Source organism: Mus musculus, chromosome 1 (assembly GCF_000001635.26).
Source record: "Mus musculus strain C57BL/6J chromosome 1, GRCm38.p6 C57BL/6J".
NCBI classification, from domain to species: domain Eukaryota; kingdom Metazoa; phylum Chordata; class Mammalia; order Rodentia; family Muridae; genus Mus; species Mus musculus.
The window spans coordinates 40,513,988-40,539,931 of record NC_000067.6 but is presented as its reverse complement, the minus strand read 5'-3'; the positions used below and the strand labels follow the sequence as shown (position 1 = coordinate 40,539,931).

The 25,944-nt window shown below is 41.5% G+C and overlaps 1 protein-coding gene across 5 annotated transcripts in view; it reads right to left on the bottom strand.

Moving 5' to 3' along the window:
- Il18rap (interleukin 18 receptor accessory protein) overlaps positions 1 to 24,570 on the bottom strand; it is a 36,346-nt gene extending 11,776 nt beyond the window's left edge. For 2 of the 5 annotated variants that reach the window (XR_003952534.1, XM_006495710.2), the window contains exons 1-9: positions 24,456 to 24,544; positions 24,157 to 24,232; positions 23,397 to 23,535; positions 15,550 to 15,716; positions 14,817 to 15,138; positions 14,545 to 14,728; positions 8,306 to 8,456; positions 2,809 to 2,874; positions 585 to 708 (exon numbers count right to left, since the gene is read on the bottom strand). Coding sequence is in view for 4 of the 5 variants with exons in the window: in XM_006495710.2 (XP_006495773.1) it covers positions 585 to 708; positions 2,809 to 2,874; positions 8,306 to 8,456; positions 14,545 to 14,728; positions 14,817 to 15,138; positions 15,550 to 15,619 (917 nt within the window). In the remaining variant the exon portion in view is untranslated. Of the gene's footprint in view, positions 1 to 584; positions 709 to 2,808; positions 2,875 to 8,305; positions 8,457 to 14,544; positions 14,729 to 14,816; positions 15,139 to 15,549; positions 15,717 to 23,396; positions 23,536 to 24,156; positions 24,233 to 24,455 lie in introns of those variants that run through there. The other 3 variants (NM_010553.4, XM_030250547.1, XM_006495712.2) reach the window with 3 other exon arrangements.
- Between the last annotated feature and the right edge of the window lie 1,374 nt (positions 24,571 to 25,944).

Sequence of the window (25,944 nt, the reverse complement as noted above, 5' to 3'; positions counted from 1 at the left end):
TCAAACCCAAACATACAGAGGATATTGTGGTACATGCCTCTAATTTCAGCATTTGAGAAATTAAAACTTCTCCCACATAGAGAGTTTGAAATACATGAGATCCTGTCTCAAAAAATTAAATTAAATTAAATTAAATACACTTTAACATGGTCTAAGGTATTTGAAACCATTGTGCAAACATCACAGGGTATTTAACACAGGCAATATGTCTCTAACATCACTAGGTGATACAGTCTTAGGGGGTCTACTATTATATATAATTCCATCATTGACTAAATCTTCTGTATATCTAGTTTACTTTATGGCCTCATAAAGAGAAATGAGAAATGGAGTGCCTCTGAATTTTAAATAAATATGATAGATGAGAGATAAGAGAGAGAGAGATAATAGACAGATGATAGATATTTGATAGATGGATGGATGGATAGATAGACAGACAGACAGATAGTGTTTACATAGTTTTATTTTCACACTAGTAGGCACAAGTGACTACCCCACCACCATAGATTCTGTTTAGCAATTTCTAAAGGTTTGAAAGCACTAGTTTTGGTCATGATCGGTCATGATCGCAATCTTTTTCTTACCTTTTCTCCTCAAATACTGACATTTCCCACTCCTGTGTAGATTCTTTGACATACCACTTTATCACAGGCTTTGAAAGTCTTTGGAAGCCAAACTGTACTCTGCAGGGGAGAGTTAAAGGCTTTCCTGAAAATGCAGAGGTCAAGAAAACAGGAGGTGAGCGTATCAGAACATTGATGTGATGGGGAAGGACCATAAGGCTGCATCAGGATGTAGGCAGGTGTCCGTCAAGTGGGTACCAGGAATAGCCAAGCATTAACACATCCCACTCAGTAACACAATTCTGCTTACAATTGTCCCTTGTAGCTAAGTTGTGTGTCTCAAATGTGTAACTATGTCCTAACATGAGGAAATTCACAATCAAGTTGGAGCTCTGTGAACGGACTGCTCTTGAACCTAGTCTTTAACATTAGTGATGATGTGTAAGATATATTAAAAAGATCATTCGACTAGCTGATAGTTACATATTGAATCAATGCCATGAGGTTGCCGTGAATGGAAATTCTTTTATAGAGCAAACAAAAATACACACACACACACACACACACACACACACACACACACACACACCTTACACGGAACCTCTGCAAGGCCAATTAATGGTTAGAACTTTCATGATCGTCAAAGGATTAGCATGCTCCAGGTCTACAGCATTGTAACAATTGATCTTGGGCCTTCTCACCCTCCTTAACAGTCATTCCTTGCCCACCTCCATAGCTGACTTAACATCCTTATAACGATTAGGATGTATTAGTTTTTAAGGAATATACTAGCATAACAGACCACTGGCTTCTGCCAACCAAAATGTTAAAACTGTCATCAAACAGCTGAGGTCTCCCTAATGGGCTGCAGCCTGTGTATCTGACCTTTTCCCCATTGTATTTGAAAACAGTCTGAATTTATTAATTTCTTTTTCCTGTTACCATAAAGCCTTATGAAACTGTTACCTCATTGGAATATGGATTTGGGGTAACCCAAATCTGTGTTCCTGGGTCACACTCAACTCACATCAGACTCCAGAATAAACAGCCTGTTGTCACCTTTGAGAAGAGAACTGTGCTTTCTCACAGACATTACTATAGCTATAAAAGGCCCAAGATAAATTGTAACAAGGCTATGGAGCTGGAGCATCTAACCCTTTCCATGATCATTGAGGTTCTTGCTATCAACTGGCCTTGCAGAAGGTTCAGTGTAAGGTGTGTGCAGTTTAGGGAAGAAATCATTTAGATTCTCAGGGGTTCAGCATACCACACAATGGATGAATGGGTGAATAGATGGATGGATGGATGGATGGATGGATGGATGGATGGATGGATGGATGTGCCATACATGTTATTGGACTACCCTTCCTCTTCCTACCCTTTCCATTCCCCAACCACTAGTGCAGATTATCCTACGTTTAGAATTGACTTGTGTATGAGTGGGTGGGGAATCCCTTTGCAAGCTCGTCTTTGGATCTTGATCTTTTCTACTAGAGATGCCTTAAGATTCACTGATGCTATATACAACCAGGCTGTGTGTTTTTCTGCTTTCCATGCTCCAGTTTTTCCTCCCTTATGTTCCTAGCCCCCGGATGTGCCACTGCCGCCACCTACTGATCTTATGCTGTCATAATAATTTGTTTAGATTTCTTTGTACAAAACTTAAGCCATTCACATTTAAAATGGTAACTACTGCACCGAAACACCACCATTTTCTTTCAAGCATAGCAATTTCTACTCTGCTATGCATAAAACAATAAATATAGTTGACAAAATAAAAGGCAGCCAGAATAAAGTCAATGTCTCCTCTATCCAGAAGAAGGCAACATTTTGGAATCCATTTGAGCAAGAGTTGAAGTGTTTTTCTATAATTGTCTTAAGGAATAGCCCAAGAGTCATGGTCACAGGGGTCAATGCTAACTTGATGAGTTCATACATCATTACCTACATGGAAACCTGTGCATCTAAAATATAAAACCATTTCATCTTCTTTAACTCACCAGGCACTTAGAATGTGTTTCTTCATGCTACCTCAAAAGAAGATCAGGATGCCATAGTGAGGGGCAAATCTGATCATTGATGCTCCAGATTAAGAAACCATGAGGGGCAACAAAACTCATCAGGGCCAAGTGAAGGTACACAGCGAATACTCTAGCTCAAAAGTCTAATCACTCTTCATGTCATCCTCCGATTTCCTCCCTGAAGCGCAGGGGCATCCAGGGATGGTAATAACCAGGTAGCTTACCAAGCTCTACGTCCAGTGTATCTGTAATGGGATCCAGAATTTCCGGCTTCACATTGATGTCCTTACCTGAAAGTTGAAAAAAAAATTCACCCTTTGCGTTGAGAAGTCTGAAGGCCTGCTCACTGAAGTTTTAAGGGCTATTACATCAACACTCATAGAAGATGCTGCTGCTATGTATCAAAAGATGGCCTAGTCGGCATTCACTGGAAAGAGAGGCCCATTGGAAACGCAAACTTTGTATGCCCCAGTACAGGGGAACGCCAGGGCCAAAAAGGGGGAGTGGGTGGGTAGGGGAGTGGGGGTGGGTGGGTATGGGGGACTTTTGGTATAGCATTGGAAATGTAAATGAGCTAAATACCTAATAAAAAATGGAAAAAAAAAGAAGATGCTGCTGCTCCTTTTGATTTTCTTTCTTTCTTTCTCTCTCTCTCTCTCTCTTTCTTTCTTTCTTTTTTAATTTTATGCAGGATGCATAAATCTTGGATTTGGGATTTCTACTCAGAAGGTTGCTTCCTCGGGGCTGAGGAGAGAGCTCAGTTGGCACAGCGCTTACAACAGCACAAGTTGCTGAGTTTGATCCATGGACCTCTCAAAATATTGCCCTCTCCCCCTTTGGCATGGTGAGCATGCTTGTAACTCTAGTGTGGAGAAGTTGAGTTGCACAGACACCTGGGGCTCACTGGTTAGACAGCCTGGCTTACATGGCAAGTTAATGGGCAGTGGGAAATTCTGTCTCAGCAGAAACTGATGGGTTATACCTGAGAAGTAAAACCCAAGTTTGTACTCTGGCCTACAAACACACATGTGCACACCCACACATGCCCACACACACACACATGCACACATGCACGCAGGCACGCATGCAGGCACATACATACACACAAGCTTGCCCATGAAATGACTGGTACACCAGGCTACAAATGTTAGGTAAAAACTAGTTCTTCATGAATCCGTATTTCCTGTGGTACATGGTCTACCTGATCAGTCCTGTTCACTGCAGACTTGAACTTCCATTTGTGTCTCCTACAGGAAGGTTTCTTCTTGTTGCCATTTGGCTGAGTCACCAGCCAAGAGGAAGAACCCACCCAAGGAACCAAGCTTCCAAACCATCCACCCAGCAACCCTTAAACTCACGGTTTACCTTAGAATGAAGGCGCAGTGCGTCTCCTCTCTGGTTTTACTTGCCCTTTCCCTTCCTGCCACAAAATTCCAAATGCACCTCCTTCAAGCTTTCTCTTGAAGGTGTTCTATCTCCCATGAAAAGCTGTGGTTTCTACCACAACACCTTGGCTCTCAGTTCTCATGGGCTTCCTCACTCTCAGTCCTCAGAGTCTTCCTCACCTACCTGGTTTCTCTCAAGCCATCAGCACCCACAGGACTCACACAATCCTTCTCCTGGCAGTCTTGGCCTCCAAAAGTATTTTGCTAGCACACCACAAACTCTCCCTCCCATGGACACCCACCCACCAGGGTATGTTTCCTGAAGATCTTATTGCTTCACCCTCTTTTACACATGTTGGAAGTACTTCAGGGGCTCGGGAACCTGCTCTTTGACTTGGCCATTCTCATACTCCCATGCCCAGCCCTGAGATCTCCATCGTTAATCTAATAACCCCTCTTCATTGCAACGTTTTGACTGAAGTCCATCCAAATTAGCATCTGTGCTCTGTCTTCCATTCTCATTAAACAGCATTTACTGACGTACCCTCACAGAAAACTAGAATGTCTGTTCTTTCTTCTCTTCATTTGTTTTGTAAAACACATGGTGCTCTGTTGACTCAGTAACTCTGTTCCCTCTGCCTCCTGGGGTATCTTCACCATCTGTCATGCTTGCTGACCACACCGACTCCCACTTTGCCATCAGTAATGAATTTGCAATGAAGCCCCGACTCCCATTCTTGACTTCTTTTATTCCTAGGCCCTACATTCTCATGGAATCATCTCCTATATATTTCTACCATTCATCTCTTCCGATTCATGCCCCTTGTCATGTCCCTCCTGGCAACTGCCTGAATTAACCATGTCTTCCCTGCCCATAAACTTACTCTCAAAAATGTTACTTCTTCATGTTAATCAAAGTGATTTGCACTAGGTACAAGCCTGCCCGTGCATTGCAATACTGAGTGGTCTTCTATTGCCCCTTGAATAAAAACTCCAGACTTGTCAGATGTGGTCACACATGTCTATGATCCCAGCACTGAGGAGGCTGAGGCTAGAGATAATGAGTCTGAGGCCAACTTAGGCTACCTGTGAATTATTCTACTCTGGTATACACAGAGAGACCTTTACTCAAATAAGGAAAGAAATGAACAGACAAACAAAAATCTCCACACACAGACAAAGAAGAATGAACCAACAACTTGAAACCAGTTTCAAGGATGGAATGGTCCCTGCCATCAGACCCTCAGCCCCTACTGTTCTCTGGTCTTCTCTCCCTCCTATGAATTGTGTTTTCTCATGAATCCTGGAAATGAGTGGTACTTCTGCTCCTGACAACACAGTGAATGGTACCACACACTCTTCTATTCCTAATGAAATGAACAAGGTGCTCACTTTTTTTCCCCAGGGCTCTGACTTGGATGTGAGTCAACAATGATGGACCTGGTGGACTGTGATGGTTTATATATGCTTGGCCCAGGAAGTGGTATTGTTGGGAGGTGTGGCCTTGTTGGAGTAGGTGTGTCACTGTGGGCATGGTCTTTACTACCCTTGTCCTAGCTGTCTGGGAGCCAGTATTCTGCTAGCCACCTTAGATGAAGATATAGAACTCTCAACTCCTCCTGTACCAAGCCTGCCTAGTTGCTGCCATGTTTCTACTTTGATGATATTGGACTAAACCTCTGAACCTGTAAGCCAGCCCCCAATTAAATGTTGTCCTTTATAAGACTTGCCTTGGTCATGGTGTCTGTTCACAGCAGTAAAACCCTAACTAAGACTTGGACCTTATCCATGCCTTCTGCTCCTTCCTCTCCTTCTATACTGAATGGTGACCTCCTGTTTTCTATCTCTCTGACCCATAACACAGTCATTTCTGAGAGGTCAGAGGACTGATCCTTAATCCAAAGTTAACACACACATTTTGTGTCTGTTCTGTTTGTGTTCATGCAGGAAGAAATCATTAGATGAGAATTAAGCATGGCCAACAAGACAGGAATGACTGGCATAGTTGAAGTAGACCTTCAAATGAGAGTGGAAAGTAAATTCTACCACTGAGAAGTTAGGGACTTGTGATGTCTGCATATAAGAATATTCACACATCACTTGTGAGAGAAGGTGATGCCAGTATTGTCTGTGCATGGAATCTCTCTTTTAAGGAGGACTCCCATATATGACAAAGCCATGAAAGTGAGGAAGCCCATGGAAATAAACAGATATTTCTCAATATTAATCTATCCCAACTGGACTGTATCTTGATGTACACTCACTGAACTGCACCTTGCTGTAAGAAAACCAGGAGTAAACTCCATCAAGGTTTTCTCTAAGAACTAAGTCAACTACTCTGTTGTTCTTTGGAACAAAGCATCAGTGACTAATTCTGTTATGTTTTGACCCCAGAATACAAGACTGAATAATTTACGGTTACCATTTTGCTATGCCATTATTTGTAGAGCTGGTAAAACTGACACAAGGGAGGAGCCAGAGAAAACTCAATCCAAAAGGTAAAAATATATATATATAGGGTGAGACATTTGATGATTTGTTAGTCGGGGAAGTGTGGGGCAATGGACTATGCACAGACATCCTGGTCTCCAGTTGAGCTTAGATTTTGAACCCAGGTGGGACCCAGTGGAACCTAGTGGGTGGTAATTTCCACCCACATGGGACAGAAGGTGTTCAATCATGTCTCCTGGACCCCTGGCTCCTGTCGAAGTTCCTGCCCCCACATCCCCCACAGGAGAGGCATATGGCTATCAGTCACCTAGACAATGTCCCAAGCTTCTGGTATTCTGGCTATACTCCTCCCCGCAGTTACCTAGCAACAGTGAGATAGCCCAGCCCACTATAAGAGGGGCTGCTTGGCCCCACCTCGCTCTCTAAGCTTTTACTTCTCTTACTCTCTAGCCTTCCTTTTCTCTCTCTCTTCCCTTTTTCTCTCCTTGTGGCCATGGCCAGTCTCTCCCTCTCTTTCTACCTTCTCTTTCCCCCTGCCTTTCTACAATAAAGCTCTAAAACCATAGACTATCTCTGATCATGAAGGTCTGCTGTGCTTGAATGATGGTATAGGCTTTCTCCTAATGAGCCTCACCTAACCTCCCACCAGAAGGCCTTCCTACACTGCAGCTACAGACTGGACTAAGGACTCTCACCTGTGTGGAAACCACCCAGCACCATCCTCTCCCCATGACCTCTCCTTCCTCCCTGGGGCCTGAGTGCTGCCCTGGGGCCCCTATTCTGTTCTCAGCTCCTCTGCCATATCCAGCATGGGATGCCAGAGGCTGAGAACCTGGTACCTGGGGCTGCCTGTTGTTCTCCATCTGCTGTCTGGGGTCAGTGGCCTAACACAGCCAGATGCCCCCCTGGCGCTGCATGGGAAAGTGTCTGGCAGTCCTCCCGCATCTGCGCTTCCAGAGCACTGGAACTCTGGCGGGTTCTCACCCACTCCCTTCTTTCCCCAACACCCACAGCCCCACAAGGAAGAATAAATGGGGGGTGTGTGTAAGTGCACTACTTGATACCAATTAAAAAGTCTTATGGCCCCCAATATTATTTAGTAATATTTAAATTTTGTTCATCATGAATAAGGGGTGCCAACTGGAAAACATCTCTGTGTAATAGTGTTTGCTTAAGATGCAAAAGGAAGTATTGTATTTTGTCAATAGATGCATGCATGTATGGAAAAAAAACACAAGAAGAATACATTTAATTGAGAGGAGAGGTTCTTAACTTAAGACTCCTTTAGGGTTCACGGGGTGGCCTAAGACTATCAGAAAACACAGGTGTTTGCATTACAATCCATAACAGTAGCAAAATTACAGTTCTGAAATAGCAACAAAATAATTTTATGGTTGGGGCTCACCACAACATGGAAAACCATATTAAAGAGTCACAGCATTAGGAAGGTAGACTATAATTTTTCAGTGCCTCATGGGAAGCAGATGGGGCACAGATCTTAAGCTGTAGCAATGTTGTTCCTTTTCTTAAAAAGAAAATACAAAGATTTTAAACATGTGGAAAAAAACATTAACACATTTTAAACAGGTACATGGATGTCCCTTAATGCTTCATGTAGAATACATCTAATGCATATTTAAATTTATTTCAAAACTTAAACCAGAAAGGAATAGATACCCCACCTCAAGATGAACATGACCCAGAGCTGAGTCTCTCTGTGTGATAAAACCTCAGGTGATGGAGACACTGGGTTTGCCAACATGCAACACTTTAATGGTTGCCGGTGTGTGGCTATCTCTGTTTTTTAGTCTAAAGGAAAATAATCTCTTAACCAAATAAAGGTGATTTTCACTGGTCAACCAAGAGTGCAGAAAAAGTCACTTACCAATGGTTCTCACTTTAACCACAGCTCGGACTGTCCAGGAACTCACATTATCTGACTGTGTGTAATCACATACATACAAGCCTTGATTAAAAACATAAATATCTGCCATCTCAATTGGATTTTTCTTGTGCTCAGGAAGTAGTCTTCCATCCTAATCCAGGAGATAGGAAAATGAACACCTTTCTATAACCTCAGAATTTGTAATGATATTCTTTTCACACATAGCAAAGCTTCAGAAACTCAAACAAGAAGATGTCTCTTAGAATCGTTCATGTGATTTCTGTAGTTCCTCATGGACTGATCTGGTCTCATTCTGGGCTATGGCTCCTTTACACACCTGTCTTTCCCTGGGGGATCATGCTCTGTGAGATCACTGCTTTCCCCAGAGCACAGACTGCAGCTCCAGCCACAGCTTCAACAGGACTCAGATTATGAGAACAAAACCATCCCTTGCTCCTAGCAGAACTTCCATTTTACATCTCCAGTGGCTCAGAGGCAATCAGCTGTTATGGGCACCACCTTTTTACAGTAAGGATGCAATGGGTACACCTTGTCTATAGTTGTTAAAAATAGTCATTGGCCCTAGGAAGCAAGTTGGTAGGGAGTAACAAGAGTGGAAGCAAGTGAGTCACGGGTACATGATAGGGAGTAAACATGAGTCCCTTCTCCCAGCAGACACTGAGCCTCCAGGCTCTGAGTGTCGAGTTCTTCTATCACATCACACAGAGTGCTCAGGGAGCACTTGACAGCAGTAGATCTCAGCTCACATAAAACAGGCCTACCTCCTTGAGTCTGAGCAGAGTTGTGAAGAATGCAGGGGAACCAATTAAATATCAATGCCACCTTAGGACATGTAAAGTAAAGTTTGGGCATGGGAAAGAAGGCTAAGAAGCCCAAAGTGGACTCAGAATGTGTTTGATCTTTGTTTCTCTAGTAAAGGGTTTCCTTAAGGACATATGAATTTAGGAGAGCCCAAAGCAAGAAAGGTTTTAAAGCAGGAAAGTCACGTGATAAGACATTTTCAGTAAAGTGTCTACAGCTGGCTATGGAGTTCTTGGAGTCTGAAGACTATTATAGCCAACTTCCTATCACCAGGGTTTTTACGGCACTGTGGGGGTTCAGTCAATACCCAAGGAAAGATTTATCACCACTACTGTCCTGACTCCTGCAGCCTAGCTCCATATAGGATGATTCTATGACACATGACCTTCCACTTTTCCTACGAGCATCAAGAGTAGATCTTTTACAATTATAATTTAAAGAAAGGAGAAAGTAGAGACAACAAACTGGGGAGAGTCTGATCCCTACAGAGATTGCAAAAATCTCTCTTCCACATGACTCCATGTGGTTGTCATTAGATCCCAAACCTCCCAGATACCACTGTGACTGACCTTTACTCTTCCTCTTCTCTCCTAGCGGGCCAAATATCCCCACTTCCTCCTGGTGTAGGGCACACTACCTCCCTCAGAAACCTTTAGGGAAGGACACCTTGCATTGCCTTGGGAGATTGATGGAGAATGTAGTCTATCACTAACATCCCTAGTAAGGTTCTCACCTAAAGGACAATTCCTCTCAGAGTGCCTCTCTCTTGAACCACCTTTCTGCTTCCTCTCCATATGACCTATCACTTGCCTAAAGGAGTCTCTGACTTGAGATTCACATGGATATTATCTCTATTTTACAAGTGAGGAGACAAGTATTTTAGAGTTTAAAAACTAACAAGAGCATGCCTGGTAAATGAAGAACTGAATATCAAACATCATTTTTCTGACTAAGAGTCATATTTATTGCTTGAGGAAATTCCCTTCCACTGGCCTTCTCACAGGTAGAATCAGGAATTCCCCCTCCTCCAAGTGTCTGGAGCAGTTCCTGTGGCCCAAGAAAGAACTTCTCCCGGGATGCCAAAGAGCCTGAGAGGGTCATAGAGAGTAGTTACAAGACAGGAGGAAAAGTCAGGGCAAGAGACCGAGACAGACAGCTTAAATATTTATCAGGTGATTGTGAAGATCAAGAACACTCCAGAAGTGAATAAGAAGAAAAGTCCAGATATAAAGCTTTAGAGAGCCCACTAAGAGCCTACACGGAGCAGAGTGTAGACTGTGGGCAGTAGATCTCCTGATAATCTGATGGAGTGATGACACAATGCACCATCACTAAGAAAGACGTAGATGGTAGACAAATAGACCTGTTCCTCTATGTAGATAGTGACCATGACTTAGTGTGTGTCATTTAAAGTTTTTGTGAAACGGAACTCAAAAGAAATGTCAAAGAAACACGGGGACCTCATGTGGACCTCATCAGTCTATTCAGTCACATGAAAGACCTACTGGAAGGAGAGGCAGAGATGTCTGCTCAAAGTACTGTGTTGTGCTTGGAGAAGGAGCAGTAGAAAATGAAAGTACAGAGGGGAAGCATCCACAGTGTCGCCTGTGTGGAGAGTTGGGGGTACTAGATGTTAGGGGTGCATGTAAGGAGAACAAAACCATTCCTAGTGGGAGAGCAATCGTTGTGATCTTCTAATGTACTATCCAGAATTTTACTACTAGGCAGCACAGGACTAGGGAGCACCCCAAAACTGTAGAGTTATCAAGGAATAGTGCTTCCTATCTGGGATTCCTCCACCTGTTCCAGGGGACTTCCTGGGTCTATATTTTCAGTCTATTCTCCTTGATGGACTCGCAATGGCTACTCACCATCATCATCATGTCTGGATTTAAGCAGATCCTATCTTTGCTATCTATGATCAAACCAGTTTTTACTGTCTACAACTTGGTAAACAACATGAATTACTTTGAGCCTGAAAATTTGAAAATATTATGATTGCTTCTTTAACTTGTCCCTTGTCAAAGCATGTAATTATTCCTCTTCTTCCGTAAGAGTATCTCCTCCCTTCACTCTATCCTCACTGATATTTTTCTGGATCAGAATGCACAACAGGAAAGTTCAAACATGCCAGCAGGGTTCCACCCCTGCTAGCATGAGCATGAGCAACCCAGTTTTTATTTCCAATCCAGTAGTGTATACCATGCAAGAACTCTGCTTCTATCACACTGAACAGTTTGCCAATGTTGCACTGAATGGGTTCCTTGCTCTATCTCTGTCGAGATGTTATTCTTTCTTAGTAAGAACCCTCGTACAATATCTTGCTCCAATCACCTGACAATGCTAAACTTATGCTTCAGTCCTGTAGTAATATCCATTTTAATATAATGCATGGCAATTAATAAACCAAACATTTTAAATTATGGGCCCAATGTCAGTTCCCAGGCAACGTACTGAGTAAATTATTCAACAGATGGTGAATGAGCAGCTGGAAAGGAGGAGATGGTTAATATCAGCCAGCTTGTGTTCACTAACTAAGAGCTTATCAAAGTCATCTCATTTTCCTGTGTATTTGAGAACTTAGATTAGAGGCTCAAGGCACTATAGTAAGTACATTCGATCTTTACTCTATGGTGTAATTTGAACAATACTTGAGTGATCTCCCTGTTAAACAATAAGATACTTATAAGCTGAATAATAGGGCATGTGGGTGCCTTTTCAAATAACTGAACAGTAAGACCCCTAAGAGATGGCAATGTGCACCTGGAAGCATGCTCCAGAACCCACAGCCGAGAGAAAAAGCTGCCATTCAAGCTTGCTCAGTAGTTCCCCCTACTCCCCACACTTTTTTTTTTGATTTACAGGTTTTGCTTTGTTATATTACAGTGTAGGATTTTCTGTTTGTGCCAGTGTGTGTGTGTGTTTACATCTGTATGTTTGTCCTATTCTGGTTTGTTTGGTTTTATAGTTGCCTATTTGCTTTCTAATGGCAAAGAAAGATGAGTGTGGATTTGGGTGGATAGGGGCCAGGTGGGGTGGCCTGGGAGGAGTTGCGAAAGGGGAACCCATAATCAAAATGTATGGTATATAAAATATCTGTTTTCAATAAAAATTAAAATCATCTTTAAAAGAATCATATGGTCACATTTTATCTATCAGCTTCAAAACTCTGAGAATGATACCTACTACACTGGGTTATAGAATTATAAAATCAAAACCCCAAATTTCTTAACACAGAATAATGAGCTAAAACCAATGTATTAGTATTAGAATCTAACAGGAGTGAGCATAAAGTTAGGGACATGGGTTACAAACTCTAATCCTAGACACACAATTGAGAATGCTCCTCAAACTGTCTGGTCATAGTTCTTTCGAAAAAGAATGGTGTTGGTGCTTGAATATGCTTGGCACAGGGAATGGTACTATTAGGGGGTGTGGCCTTGTCAGAGGGGTGTGGCCTTGTCAGAAGGGGTGTGGCCTTGTTGGAGTGTGTGTATCACTTTGGGGGTAGGGTTTTGAGATCCTCCTTCTACCTATCCTTGAGACAGTCTTTCTTCTGTTTGCCTTCAGAACAAGATGTAGAACTCTCAGCTCCTTCTCCAGCACCATGTCTGCCTGGATGCTGCCATGCTTCCTGCCATGATGATAATGGACTGAACCTCTGAACCTGTAAGCCAGCCCCAATTAAATGTTGTCCTTTATAAGAGTTGCTTTGGTTGGGGTGTTTGTTCAACTGCAAACACAAGCTATAAGCTGAGCTGGCTGGATCTTGCCCTGAGATCATCACCCCCTTAATCTGTTTATCTCCTTGAACACAAGATTCAGCTCCTTTTAACTTCCTGGTGCCCCTTTATTTATTGATCCAAACACTTGGTATTTTTTCTTTTGAAGCTTGCTGTGTGCTTTATCAAGACACTCTTCAGGAGAGTGAATCAGAGGACAAAGACTTTGCAGGGCTTTTCGGAGATTTCCTTTGTTAATGCAATTAATCAAAATCTCTTTACCTTAGCCTCAGGGCAATGGCAAAAAGCAGCCACATTCTTCACCAAACTATCACAAAAACAGTCTCTAGGCCACATAGTAACAGTCTCCTCCTCTGAAACTTCTTGGGCTACCAGTTCTACACAATTCAAATCACCCTCAACACCAATGTCTTCCATAGTCCTAATAGGATGCCCCATTAAGCTCCACTTAAAGTATTCCACTGCCTTCCAAAGTCCCAAAAGCCACATTCCTCCAAACAAAAGCCTGGTCAAGAATATCACAGCAATACCTCAGTACCTGGTACCAACTTCTGTCTTAGTGTTTCACTTCTTTGACAGACTCCATGACCAAGGCAACTGTTATAAAGTACAACATTTAATTGGGGCTGTCTCATAGGTTCAGAGGATTAGACCATTATCATCATGGCAGTAATCATGGCAGCATACATGCAGGCATGGTGCTGGGAGTTCTACATCTTGTTCTGAAGGCAAACTGACAGATAGGAAGAGGGTCTCAAAGCCCCACCCCCAAAATGACACACTTCCTCCAAGAAGGCTATACCCACTCCAACAAGGCCACACCTCCTAACAGTGCCACTCCCTAAGCCAAGCATATTCAAACCACCACAGCACATGAACACAGCTATTGACAGGAATCCTACAGGCCTGAATGAAAAGACATGATATATTCAGAAGTCACCTTGTGCAGCGGTTGGAATGGGACTGGCCCCATAAGATAATGTATTTGAATGCTTGGTTTCCAGTTGGTGGATCTATTTGGGAAGGATTAGGAGGTGTGGCCTTGTTGGAGGAGGTGTGTCCCTGATAAGGCTCCATTGGATGGGCATTCACAGGTGGTCAAGAACTTGGAAAAGCCATAGCACGATGAAAACATAGAATATTTTTGCTTTTACTATTTGTTTACCAGTTTAGTCTACATCATTATAAACTTTCTCTTGTGCCCTTACTCTTGACATCCCACCACTCCCACAAGCTTTGTACAAGTCACATGGTGATTTGCTGTTCTTTCCTCAATGTCCTCCCCTGTAGAAACTATTCCACTCCCATGTCCTTTAAGACTTGCTTATAGTGAGTTCCCTTCCTCTTTCTTAGCATTGCCTGTTGTTGTCTAAGGCAGAAACGATGAAATTACCTGTGCTGAGTATACAGACACCTGTTTATGCTCTATCAGACCATGATATTCTTACATATTGACGTTTCCTCTGATACTGACCCAAAGGGCGATTCTATTGATCTGAATAGCAAGCTGTACTCTACATAAAGACAAAACCACTTTAGAACATCTTTTGCTTAGGCACAGACCAGCCCTTATGTAGTGCTGGGCCTTAGGCTCTCTAACTCATGTTTCTATAAAACATCCATAGAAACAATAAAACAATGCTCTTACACCAGTTTTAGCAAATCCATCCATACCTTGTACCAGGTCATCTCTGGACTCTGTACATCACTTTGGCAGCTGAGACTGGGACAATGAATGGAGCCAGTACTGCCAAGAAGTAGGACTTGTTCATCTTGTGCTGTGTTCCCACAGGACACGTTTCTCTGAGGCTTAACTTCTAAGACTGTCTTGATACAACAGGCCATATCCTGGGGGCTCCTAAGAGATAGAGAAGGTCCTGTGAGCACTTGTCTAGATAACAGAAAATTTGAGAATATTTTCAGACTGGGATGATTTGAGGACGTACCTAATTCTGGGTCTACAAATATATGACCAAATGCTGTTCGTCTGTGGGGCCAATATATGCAGCATGCCTTCACTCTGCATATGGGGAGAGTTTCTACTGATCTCCTCTAGTGGACTTCCACTCCGAGGTTGCATGTACCACTGGACATCAGATAGGTCCTTCTGACTGCCACTGCAAGGTTTGTGAGCAGGACTTTGTGTTGGTGACAGTTGACTTGCATGGGAGAATTTTTGCTCCTGAAGCTCTTGTAAGTCACAAAATAGGACAAAATTCTCTGCACCCCTTGCAGAATATGTCCACAGAAGTTTTTTGGTGGCACAAGCTGAAAATTACAGCAAATGAAACAACACAGAGAAACACATTAGAAGGCGGAATTCCTATTTATATTATGAATAGACTCAATATAACAAATGACTAAGCTCTGTATTCTGTGTGTACTATGTCCATTTCATAGATGAAAATGGTTCATGTTCTGGTCACCTCTCAATGGGCTTGTCTTAATTTGCTATGAGTAGTAGAATCATCTACTCCTTTTTAGATGTCCCCAGTGAGCGCCCAGCTGTGGTCACTGAGATTCCCCAGGGGTATGTCATCTGCTGAAAGCAGCCCTGGCCCAGAGCTCTCCTCTTCCCTCTTTTGACAGTGACAAGATGCTGTGTACTACTAGATCATCTGTCAGTTCAGATTTTGACCACAAGACTTGCGGTGTTAATATGCAGAAGAAAACCCATACCTGAATGATTAAATCCTGTGGTCTTCTCTCCTGCAACAAACCAAAGAAACACCCAGCCCAAACAGAGCATGGTTCCCCTTTGCTCCTGTCATGGCTTCAGCTACTTCTGATCGCCAGTGTGGAGAGTGCAGAGAGGCAAACCTCTTTCTCTGGCATCCTCTTCACTTCTAAAGTAGGAAATGGAGGAATCAAAACCTGTGGCCAAGCTTCAAGTCACACAGGAAACTCTGAAAGAGCACATCCCACCCAAATAGCCTTCAGAAGCCCAGAGTCTGTGTGGGTATTTTCAGAGGCATGAAACGGGTTCTTCCGTGTGTCATCTCTAGCACATACAAAGGATGCATATCTCAGATCCAGGGTCCCCTGAGGACATTACAGGGGCCCTGGGGTATCTTCTGAACATTTCTCTTCATGGAATTCTTTTTTTTCTTATAATGCTCTCATCTATTGTCTATTTCTATTAGTAATTTGGAAAAATAATGTTTCCCCCTTAAAAGATTCACTGGTTTATATAAAAATGACAGATTCTCCACACTTAGGGAAGCTAGTGATTAAACTCCTATGTATAAAACCTCAGAGTAGCTATGTTATTAAACAGTAATTTAAGATTATCAATTAGATAACTAGGAATAAGAGCTTGTGACTTGAGGTATCACTGTGACACTTTCAGATATAAAAGGAGAGAGCATGTGTTCTTAAAATTGAAAGCTAGACATCAGCTGGATTCACAGTGTTTGTCTACTCTGTAGAGAAAGTGACTATGGGAAACTTTAAATAATTTATAAGCAATGATCACTAGGAATTTGGAAAGTATAAATTCGATGAGCATGTAGTTTTGAGCAGAAAATAAAATGTTTACTTCTAGGACACTATTGTCTAATCTGACATTAAAATGACTAAATTTGGAGGATATGATTTCTGTGAACATCAGAAACTGCCAAGGAATTGGGGTGATCATCCATTTTCTGTGGCTGCTAAGAGACGGGTTACCAAGAAAGGGGGTGAAGATCTCAGCATGAAGAGAGAATGGGATAAAACTGTAGACAAGAATCATCCGCTATATGCAATGTGCTGAATGAGAAAGTCAGGACAGCAAATATTAAACACTAATCAAACAGAAGGACAAGCCGGGTGGTCATGGAGAGATGACAGGACAGCTGAAGAGCGTAGAGACGTGGAATAACAGAACATGCTGGAGCCGTGCACATGAGCAGCAGCACCCAGGAACAGCAGTGCACAGCAGTGCACAGCATCAGCATCAGCACCCCCGAGCATCAGCACACATCAGCAGCAGTGCACACTAGTGCATGTCAGCAGCAGTGAACGTGAGCAGCAGTGAACATCAGCACAGAACAGCAGCAGCAGCAGTACCTACCAGCATCAGTAGTTGCAGATCCTCAGCAGGGAGGAAAGGCAACATCGCCCTCATTCAAAAGCTAAGCCACAAAACCCTGGCTGAAGACTCAGAACAGCTCACACAGTTCTTGCCAAACCTCCAACTTACTTAGGAGTTTGGGTTGAGACAGTGACTCCTCCTGAGGAAGAGGTCAGCACTGGAAAAGACGTCAATGGTGTTACCCCACTAAATACCAGAAAGCTGTAGCTGGATATACCTTAGAAGGAAACCTACTGTTTCAGACCCAACTACCCAAGGAACATGATCACCAAGAACAGCCATAAGCCACAAAGCCTGCAATCAACTTGTTACCTTCTCTGGATGGAAGATATCTACACAAGGCAGTTACAGAGAAGGATGAGTTCACATAGGCAGGCCGAGAAGCAGAGGGGCAAGAGGCTGGCCTTCAGCAGCAAAAGGGATGGCCCTGGGGGGGTCTCACTTTATGTTCCTAAGAGCTGACCTCACCACCTCAAGATAACCGTGTAGCCCGATCTCCTCAAGCTCAAAGTCAATAATTGGAGTCAATTGTCTGCTACAAGGTTCATTGCTGGCAGGACTCTGAAACCCCGGGGAGGGATCTGACTTCCACAGTGCCATCTCTTCATCAGGGAATGCCTTGCCCAGTAGGCTTGGAAAGCACAGAACCTGGTGTCAAATGCAGAGTTCTATGATTGTATTACCCTCTGTGCACTAGGGGATGTGGAAGAAACTGCCCAACACACAGACTGTCAGATGTGGCATCTCAGGCTCCTGCTGTTCCAAACAGGGAAGTTTCTGATATGAAGAAAACTCTGGTGGGCACTGGAGATTGAAGTAGTTCAAAAATTCAGCGCCATCCTAAATATCAGGGACGATAAGAGCCTTTAAGTTCCTGTGAGGCTCCTTTTCCTTTCTAATAGACTCTGGTCTCCAGCACATCATGTTTGTGCTACTGGTACTCCATTTTGTCTTTTTATTAAACTTTTAGAAGTATTTTTAGCTTTATTTTTTAAAAGGAATTTCAATGTTATTATTTCTATCCTCCACTTAATTATCTGAATCTATTCAGTCATTATTCCTACATTTGATCTTAGTCAAAAGGCTGAGAAGCAATCAGTCATTATTCCTTTACTGTGCAATTAAATTCATTTTGTTCATTTACAATTTTCTCTATTTTTGCAATGTTCTAATATCTTTTTGCTTTATTTCTTTCCCATCCTTCTCACCCTTTCCTCACTCTCTTGTCTTATTTCTTTCATTTGTTGCTTTCACCTTTATCTAAAATAATAACTGGCTGAATAGCAGACCTCACATTAGCATTGTACCACTTTGTATACCATGGTTATTGCTGGTATAGTAATTTATTTCCACTGACTATTCAATGCAATCCCCATCAAAATTCCAACTCAATTCTTCAACGAATTAGAAGGAGCAATTTGCAAATTCATCTGGAATAACAAAAAACCTAGGATAGCAAAAACTCTTCTCAAGGATAAAAGAACCTCTGGTGGAATCACCATGCCTGACCTAAAGCTTTACTACAGGGCAATTGTGATAAAAACTGCATGGTACTGGTATAGAGACAGACAAGTAGACCAATGGAATAGAATTGAAGACCCAGAAATGAACCCACACACCTATGGTCACTTGATCTTTGACAAGGGAGCTAAAACCATCCAGTGGAAGAAAGACAGCATTTTCAACAATTGGTGCTGGCACAACTGGTTGTTATCATGTAGAAGAATGCGAATCGATCCATACTTATCTCCTTGTACTAAGGTCAAATCTAAGTGGATCAAGGAACTTCACATAAAACCAGAGACACTGAAACTTATAGAGGAGAAAGTGGGGAAAAGCCTTGAAGATATGGGTACAGGGGAAAAATTCCTGAACAGAACAGCAATGGCTTGCTCTGTAAGATCGAGAATTGACAAATGGGACCTAATGAAACTCCAAAGTTTCTGCAAGGCAAAAGACACCGTCAATAAGACAAAAAGACCACCAACAGATTGGGAAAGGATCTTTACCTATCCTAAATCAGATAGGGGACTAATATCCAACATATATAAAGAACTCAAGAAGGTGGACTTCAGAAAATCAAATAACCCCATTAAAAAAATGGGGCTCAGAACTGAACAAAGAATTCTCACCTGAGGAATACCGAATGGCAGAGAAGCACCTGAAAAAATGCTCAACATCCTTAATCATCAGGGAAATGCAAATCAAAACAACCCTGAGATTCCACCTCACACCAGTCAGAATGGCTAAGATCAAAAATTCAGGTGACAGCAGATGCTGGCGTGGATGTGGAGAAAGAGGAACACTACTCCATTGTTGGTGGGATTGCAGGCTTGTACAACCACTATGGAAATCAGTCTGGCGGTTCCTCAGAAAACTGGATATAGTACTACCGGAGGATCCAGCAATACCTCTCCTGGGCATATATCCAGAAGATGCCCCAACTGGTAAGAAGGACACATGCTCCACTATGTTCATAGCAGCCTTATTTATAATAGCCAGAAGCTGGAAGGAACCCAGATGCCCTTCAACAGAGGAATGGATACAGAAAATGTGGTACATCTACACAATGGAGTACTACTCAGCTATTAAAAAGAATGAATTTATGAAATTCCTAGCCAAATGGATGGACCTGGAGGGCATCATCCTGAGTGAGGTAACACATTCACAAAGGAACTCACACAATATATACTCACTGATAAGTGGATATTAGCCCAAAACCTAAGATACCCAAGATATAAGATACAATTTCCTAAACACATGAAACTCAAGAAAAATGAAGACTGAAGTGTGAACACTATGCCCCTCCTTAGAAGTGGGAACAAAACACCCTTGGAAGGAGTTACAGAGACAAAGTTTGGAGCTGAGATAAAAGGATGGACCATGTAGACACTAGCATATCCGGGGATCCATCCCATAATCAGCTTCCAAATGCTGACACCATTGCATACACTAGCAAGATTATGCTGAAAGGACCCTGATATAGCTGTCTCTTGTCAGAGTATGCCTGGGCCTAGCAAACATAGAAGTGGATGCTCACAGTCGGCTATTGGATGGATCACATGGCCCCCAATGAAGGAGCTAGAGAAAGTACCAAAGAAGCTAAAGGGATCTGCAACCCTATAGGTGGAACAACATTATGAACTAACCAGTACCCCGGAGCTCTTGACTCTAGCTGCATATGCATCAAAAGATGGCCTAGTCGGCCATCACTGGAAAGAGAGGCCCATTGGACACGCAAACTTTATATGCCCCAGTACAGGGGAACGCCAGGGCCATAAAAGGGGAGTGGGTGGGTAGGGGAGAGGGGGTGGGTGGCTATGGGGGACTTTTGGTATAGCATTGCAAATGTAAATGAGCGAAATACCTAATAAAAAATGGAAAAAAAAAAAGAGTATGTGTGAAGTTTGCTCTGTTTGTTTTGTTACTCTTTTAACAGTTTGTTTATTCTTCCTTGAATGGTCCTGAGGAGTTGTGTCCCCTCAGGAGAATCTCAAAAAAAACAGAAGAGAGATCTAAAGCAAAAAAAAAAAAGGAAGGAAGGAAGGAAGGAAGGAAGGAAGGAAGGGAGAAAGGAAGAAAGAAAGAAAGAAAGAAAGAAAGAAAGAAAGAAAGAAAGAAAGAAAGAAAGAAAGAAAGGAAGGAAGGGAGGAAGGAAGAAAGGAAGGAAAAAAGGAAGGAAGGAAGAAAGAAAGAAAGAAAGAAAGAAAGAGAGAGAGAGAGAGAGAGAGAGAGAGAGAGAGGAAGGGAGGCAGAAAAAGAGAAAGAAAGAAAGAAAGAAAGAAAGAAAGAAAGAAAGAAAGAAAGAAAAGAAAGAAAGAAAGGGAGGAAGGAAAAAGGGAAGGAAGGAAGGAAGGAAGGAAGGAAGGAAGGAAGGAAGGAAGGAAAAAAGAAAGAGAGAGAGAGAGGAAGGGAGGCAGAAAGAAGAGAAAGAAAGAAAGAAAGAAAGAAAGAAAGAAAGAAAGAAAGAAAGAAAGAAAGGAGAAAAAGAAAAAAATGCCCAAACTATAACAGAGAAGCTCAATTAATTGATTAATTAACATAATTAATTAAGGTAATTAATTAATTATGATTAATTAAGGTAATGTTACACATCCAAGTGATGATGACACCTCAATTCCTAAGCCTAAGGACAACAGAATGATTGCCTTGCTGCGCAAATAATTCAAAGTCAGCAAGTAAGAATAATTAATTACTTTAAAGAGGAGGCAAGCAAGCACCAAAAAGAAGTAAAGAAATAAATTCAGGCTATGGATAAGAAAGTGAACATTGCAAAAGAGAAAGTGGAGATTTAGTAAATCATCTGGGAAGAAAATAGAGATTTCAGGAAAATAACCAACAGAAATGAAAAACTCAATAAAAGTTTGACAATGGACATCATAGCTATGGACAGTGGAGCTATGATGAAGTGGAATATCAGAGACAGAGAACAAGGACACATAAACATGTCATGCATACATCAGTGGAGTAGAAATAAACAGAAATATGAAATACACAATATACAGAAAACTATTCGTTAACAGTTGCCAATTACTACACGGAAATGGGCATATAAGCCCAAGAAGTATTTAGAACCTAGACAGACTGAGGAATGATGTCTCCACAACACATGGGAGTCAAAATGCTGAAGTTCAAAATAATGAAACAATGTTAGAAGCTGCCAAAGAACAAATGCTAACTTATTACTAAGGCAAATCTATCACAAAACAAACAAACAAACAAACAAACAAATTATACCTCAATGTAATCCCTGAAGGAAAGTATCCAGTGATGTATCACAGCAGTGAGAACAGGGAAATGGCAACAGAAATAACTGTTTACAGTAAAGTTACCTTAAAATAGGTGAAGAGAAAGAAAGCTAAAGATGAGCACAGTCGGTATCGTGACATGACTTCTAAGCTGTCATTGTATTCAGAAGGAAAGCCAGGAAAGGGGATAACATTTGAAATGTAAATAAAGGAAATATCAAAAAAAAAAAAAAGAATAAGACCTACACTTACACAAGTGGGGGAACAAAGAGAGACTTGATAATGAAAGAATACATTTCATGAGAAGAACAAATAGACAAAAGAGAATTAGGAATAGCACAGTTATTTCTAAGTTAGAAAACCAACCAACCTTTAACATAAAACAGGGAGAAGACAATTAAATCAACAAAACCTTACATAGGAGGAAACAATCTCCTTTCAACAACAGCCATAGGCGCAAGTGGTTGTAATTTGCTGATTAAATCTCTCAAACTGGCTAAACAGAGTAAAGAGTAAGAGCCTATTATTTGTTGTCTACAAGAAACACTTGTCTTTTAGTTACTGGGTTTGTTGTTGTTGTTGTTGTTGTTTGTTGTTTGCTCGTTTTGTTGTGTTTTGTTTTATCACTGTGGTCAAGCACCATGACCCATGCAACATGTAGAAGAGTTTATTTGAGCTTATGGTCCCAGAGGGCTAGAGTCCATGGTGGCTAAGTGAAACAGCACAAAGCATGGAGTGTGAACTGGGAATTTCAGGAATCTTTATGTTCTTAATAACATTCTTCCTCCAACAAAGCCACATCTCCTAATCCACTCAAGCAGCACTGTCAACCGTGGACCAAGTATTCAAACATCCCAGTCCACAGGGACAATGGTCAAGCCACCTTTTTAGCAAAGGTACACACAGACTAAATCTGAAACAATAAAAGCCAACACACAAACAAATAAAAGCCAGGCAAATTGAAGCAAAAATATAAACATGAATAGTTATATTTATATCTAAGAAATTAGACCCCATGTCATACTAAAAGAAAGTTAATACACATTATTAAACAAAGTAATTCATCAAGAAAACAGAATCACTGTAAATGTGCTGAACACTGGGGTACCAGATTTCAGCTAAAAAACAGTACTGGACACAAACAGATTCACTCAGCTACAAAAAGAGAAAATGATTTGGATATCCCATTTTTTATCAATCCAGATAAAACATCAACAAACTTGGGCATTAACCAGTACCACAGCTCAAGTGGGCTTACTAGACATCTATAAAATATTCCAACTAAAATCTTCAGAATATACAGTATTCTCAGCAGTCATGGTAGCTACCATTATTGTTTTTGTCCACAGACCAGCCAAGAACAAAGCCATTCTGAAAAGTCCATACTTCAAGCCCTTGCCTCCCAATGTCTGTTTTTAAAAGACTACACAATCTCATTCTACCATTACCCAAATGCATCAGGAATTCCAAAGAGATCATCCAAGAGTAGAGCATCGTACTTGTTGAGCACTGGCCAACTTAAACCAACATGGCTGCCAATTCTGCATATGGGAGTAAAAATGACTGACAGATACCAGCAAATGTAAAACTCAAGTTTGTCATTCTGTAAAACATGTGTGCTGTCATTCTTATTGTCCCAGTAGAAAACCAAATGTTGCATCACTCATAGCAACGGTGCCCGTTATGAAACAATGACCACATACCTGTTCAGTAGTAGAAGGGAGAATCATATCTGGAGGAAGAGGGTTTCAAAGTTTCTCATCTTGCCACCACTATTCGCCTTCTCTACAGAAGGAGGTCGGAGGCCGGTGAGATGATCTGAAGATCTGCAAGGTCTCTTTCCTAAAATTTTCCAGAAGGCTTTTATTTAAAAATTCTCTCTTTTTCTCAGAAGCAGAAAAAGTTAGCCTGAAGTTATTCAAAAGATACCCAATTTGACCATATTTTAGAGTAATAATGAGCTAAGTTTTTCAAAGAACAAAGCTTTTGCTGGGAGGAGAAAAATGAAAGCTGTGAATGAATCACCAGGAAGCCTCTCAGTCCTGTGCACACCCTTAAAGTACAAATAAAAAAGAGATGCTATGGCCTAGTCTAATAATTGCAGTAGTCAAAGAATACTGATAATGCTCACATGGTCCATAGCAGCTTGTTCAGTGCTTGCCTCCAAAGATGGACAAGTAATGTGGCCATTCAGATTTGACCCGCATTTGATTGAATCCCTCTATAATCCTTTCAATAAAATGTAAGAATCACTGTTTAAAACAAAGGTTTACTTTGTAACTAGTCACTTATACAAGTTAAGGTTAAAACCGACACTGAGATACAAATGTTGCTGCCTAATAGCACACCTGTGATTAAAAATATTCCACAAAAAGCAACTCTTTAGCAATTCACTTTTTAAGTCCTTTAAAAATATATATTAGGGGTTAAGGAATCTAGGGAAAGAATATTCTGGTCTCTTACCTTTGTTTCCTGCTCTTACATACACAACAAATAAAGAAATTCAAGTCTTTATGTCAGTGAATGCCAGCTTGTGCATCTGAAAAAAAAAGTGTGAAAAACACCCATTTTCAAAGGGTTCTGCTACATTTTTTTTTCTTAGCAAGAGAGTTACTTGAAGAAGATTTAAGGACTATCCAACCCATACAGTTTTGAAATAATAAGTTATACCTGGACAGAAAAGGACAACCTTGGAATTTTGTAAAGGACCTCTGGTGTTGGAAAATGCCCAGTCATAACAAAGGAGAAATGAAGTAAACTACCTTTATCCACGGAAGAAAACTCCTGAAATAAAGCATTCAAAGCTGTCCTCTGGCCAGCCTCCTTGACAAGAAAGGGGTTGTGGTTAGGTTTAGTTGAAATGGTGAGTAAGCCTGCTTCCTTTACAGGAATTTCCTGTACCAAATGTTAACATTCGACACGGTTTCTCAACAGGGGAGTTCTTTTTTACTTCCTCCTCCTCCTCTTCCTCCTCCCCCTTCTTCTAAAACAAGCACTGCCAACCTTGCCTTTCATTTCAAACCTAAAGGCTTTCTTCTGATGAACTCTCTCTCTCCAGCATCACTTTTACAGAGCAATAATTTATCAATGAGGAGAGTGATATAACCGTAGCTTTGAAAGGCTCGGAGGCTATGCTTGTGCACCGTGGAATGCCTAATTAAGAACTGCACTGTAATTAAAACAATTTAGAGGACCGTGAGACCACACTAGTCCCAAAGCCTCTTAATTAAACGGAGCCTATTCTCCCCATAAAGACAAGCTGAAGCAGCGGGGCACAGCAAACCATGGGGATTGTTTCAGCACAAGGCTGGAGAAGAGCATAAAATAAAAGCAGAGCCCAAGTTCATGTCAGAGTGGGGGCAAGGTAAGTGTTGACCTGAGGTGAAGGTGAAAATCTAAGAGAAGAGTTAGCAACTGAGGGCAGGTCTAAGCCAATAAATAAATAGATAAATAAATAAATAAAATCATGTATTCATGCTAATTGTGGAACTAGCTCAAATCCCAAAAGGATTTGAGGTTTTCCTACCACCTATTGCAGGTTCAGAGGAAAGCACATGAGGGCACATGAGCTTAGACTCCCAGGGTGTGACAGGGACAGCCCAGTAATCCAAAATCTAAATGGGATTAAAGGAGGAATACTGAGGATGAAGGGGAAACGGATAGACCAGGCATTGTTCATGATAATGGTTTAATTCAGGCTGAGGTACATTCAGAGTGCCTGGGCGTTGGGAGTGTCCTTATCAAACCTCAGAGATCTGAATATAGACCTTAAAGTTAAGCCCAAAGTTACTGCCAGTGTGGTCTCCTGAAGTGAATTCATCAACAGCTTTTCCTTCGAAGCTTAATGTGTCCTTTATAAACTGTTTTTGGAAGAGAAAAGCAGGACATCATGAACCACAGGAGATTTGGGATCAGATGAAGGTCTTAGTCACCACAGGAAACTCAGGCTTTAACACTTGGTACAAGTAAAATCATTGCGGAGCACCCTCATGAATAGAGAGAGCTGACCTGTGGAACAGAAGAGGAGACAGTGTAGAAACAAGTCTAACTGTGTGTGGAAATTTTTAAAAATAGGAAAGAGCATCACAAACTAGACGTAGTGTGGTAACTTAGGTCGCCCTATGGAAAACTACGCAACAAATTCTCCACTCGCACCACACAACAGACTATGTTCCAAATGGACTCAGATCTTTTTACTTAAATTTATTTTTTTAAATTTTTTAATGTTTGCAAATAAATTAAAGTATAATT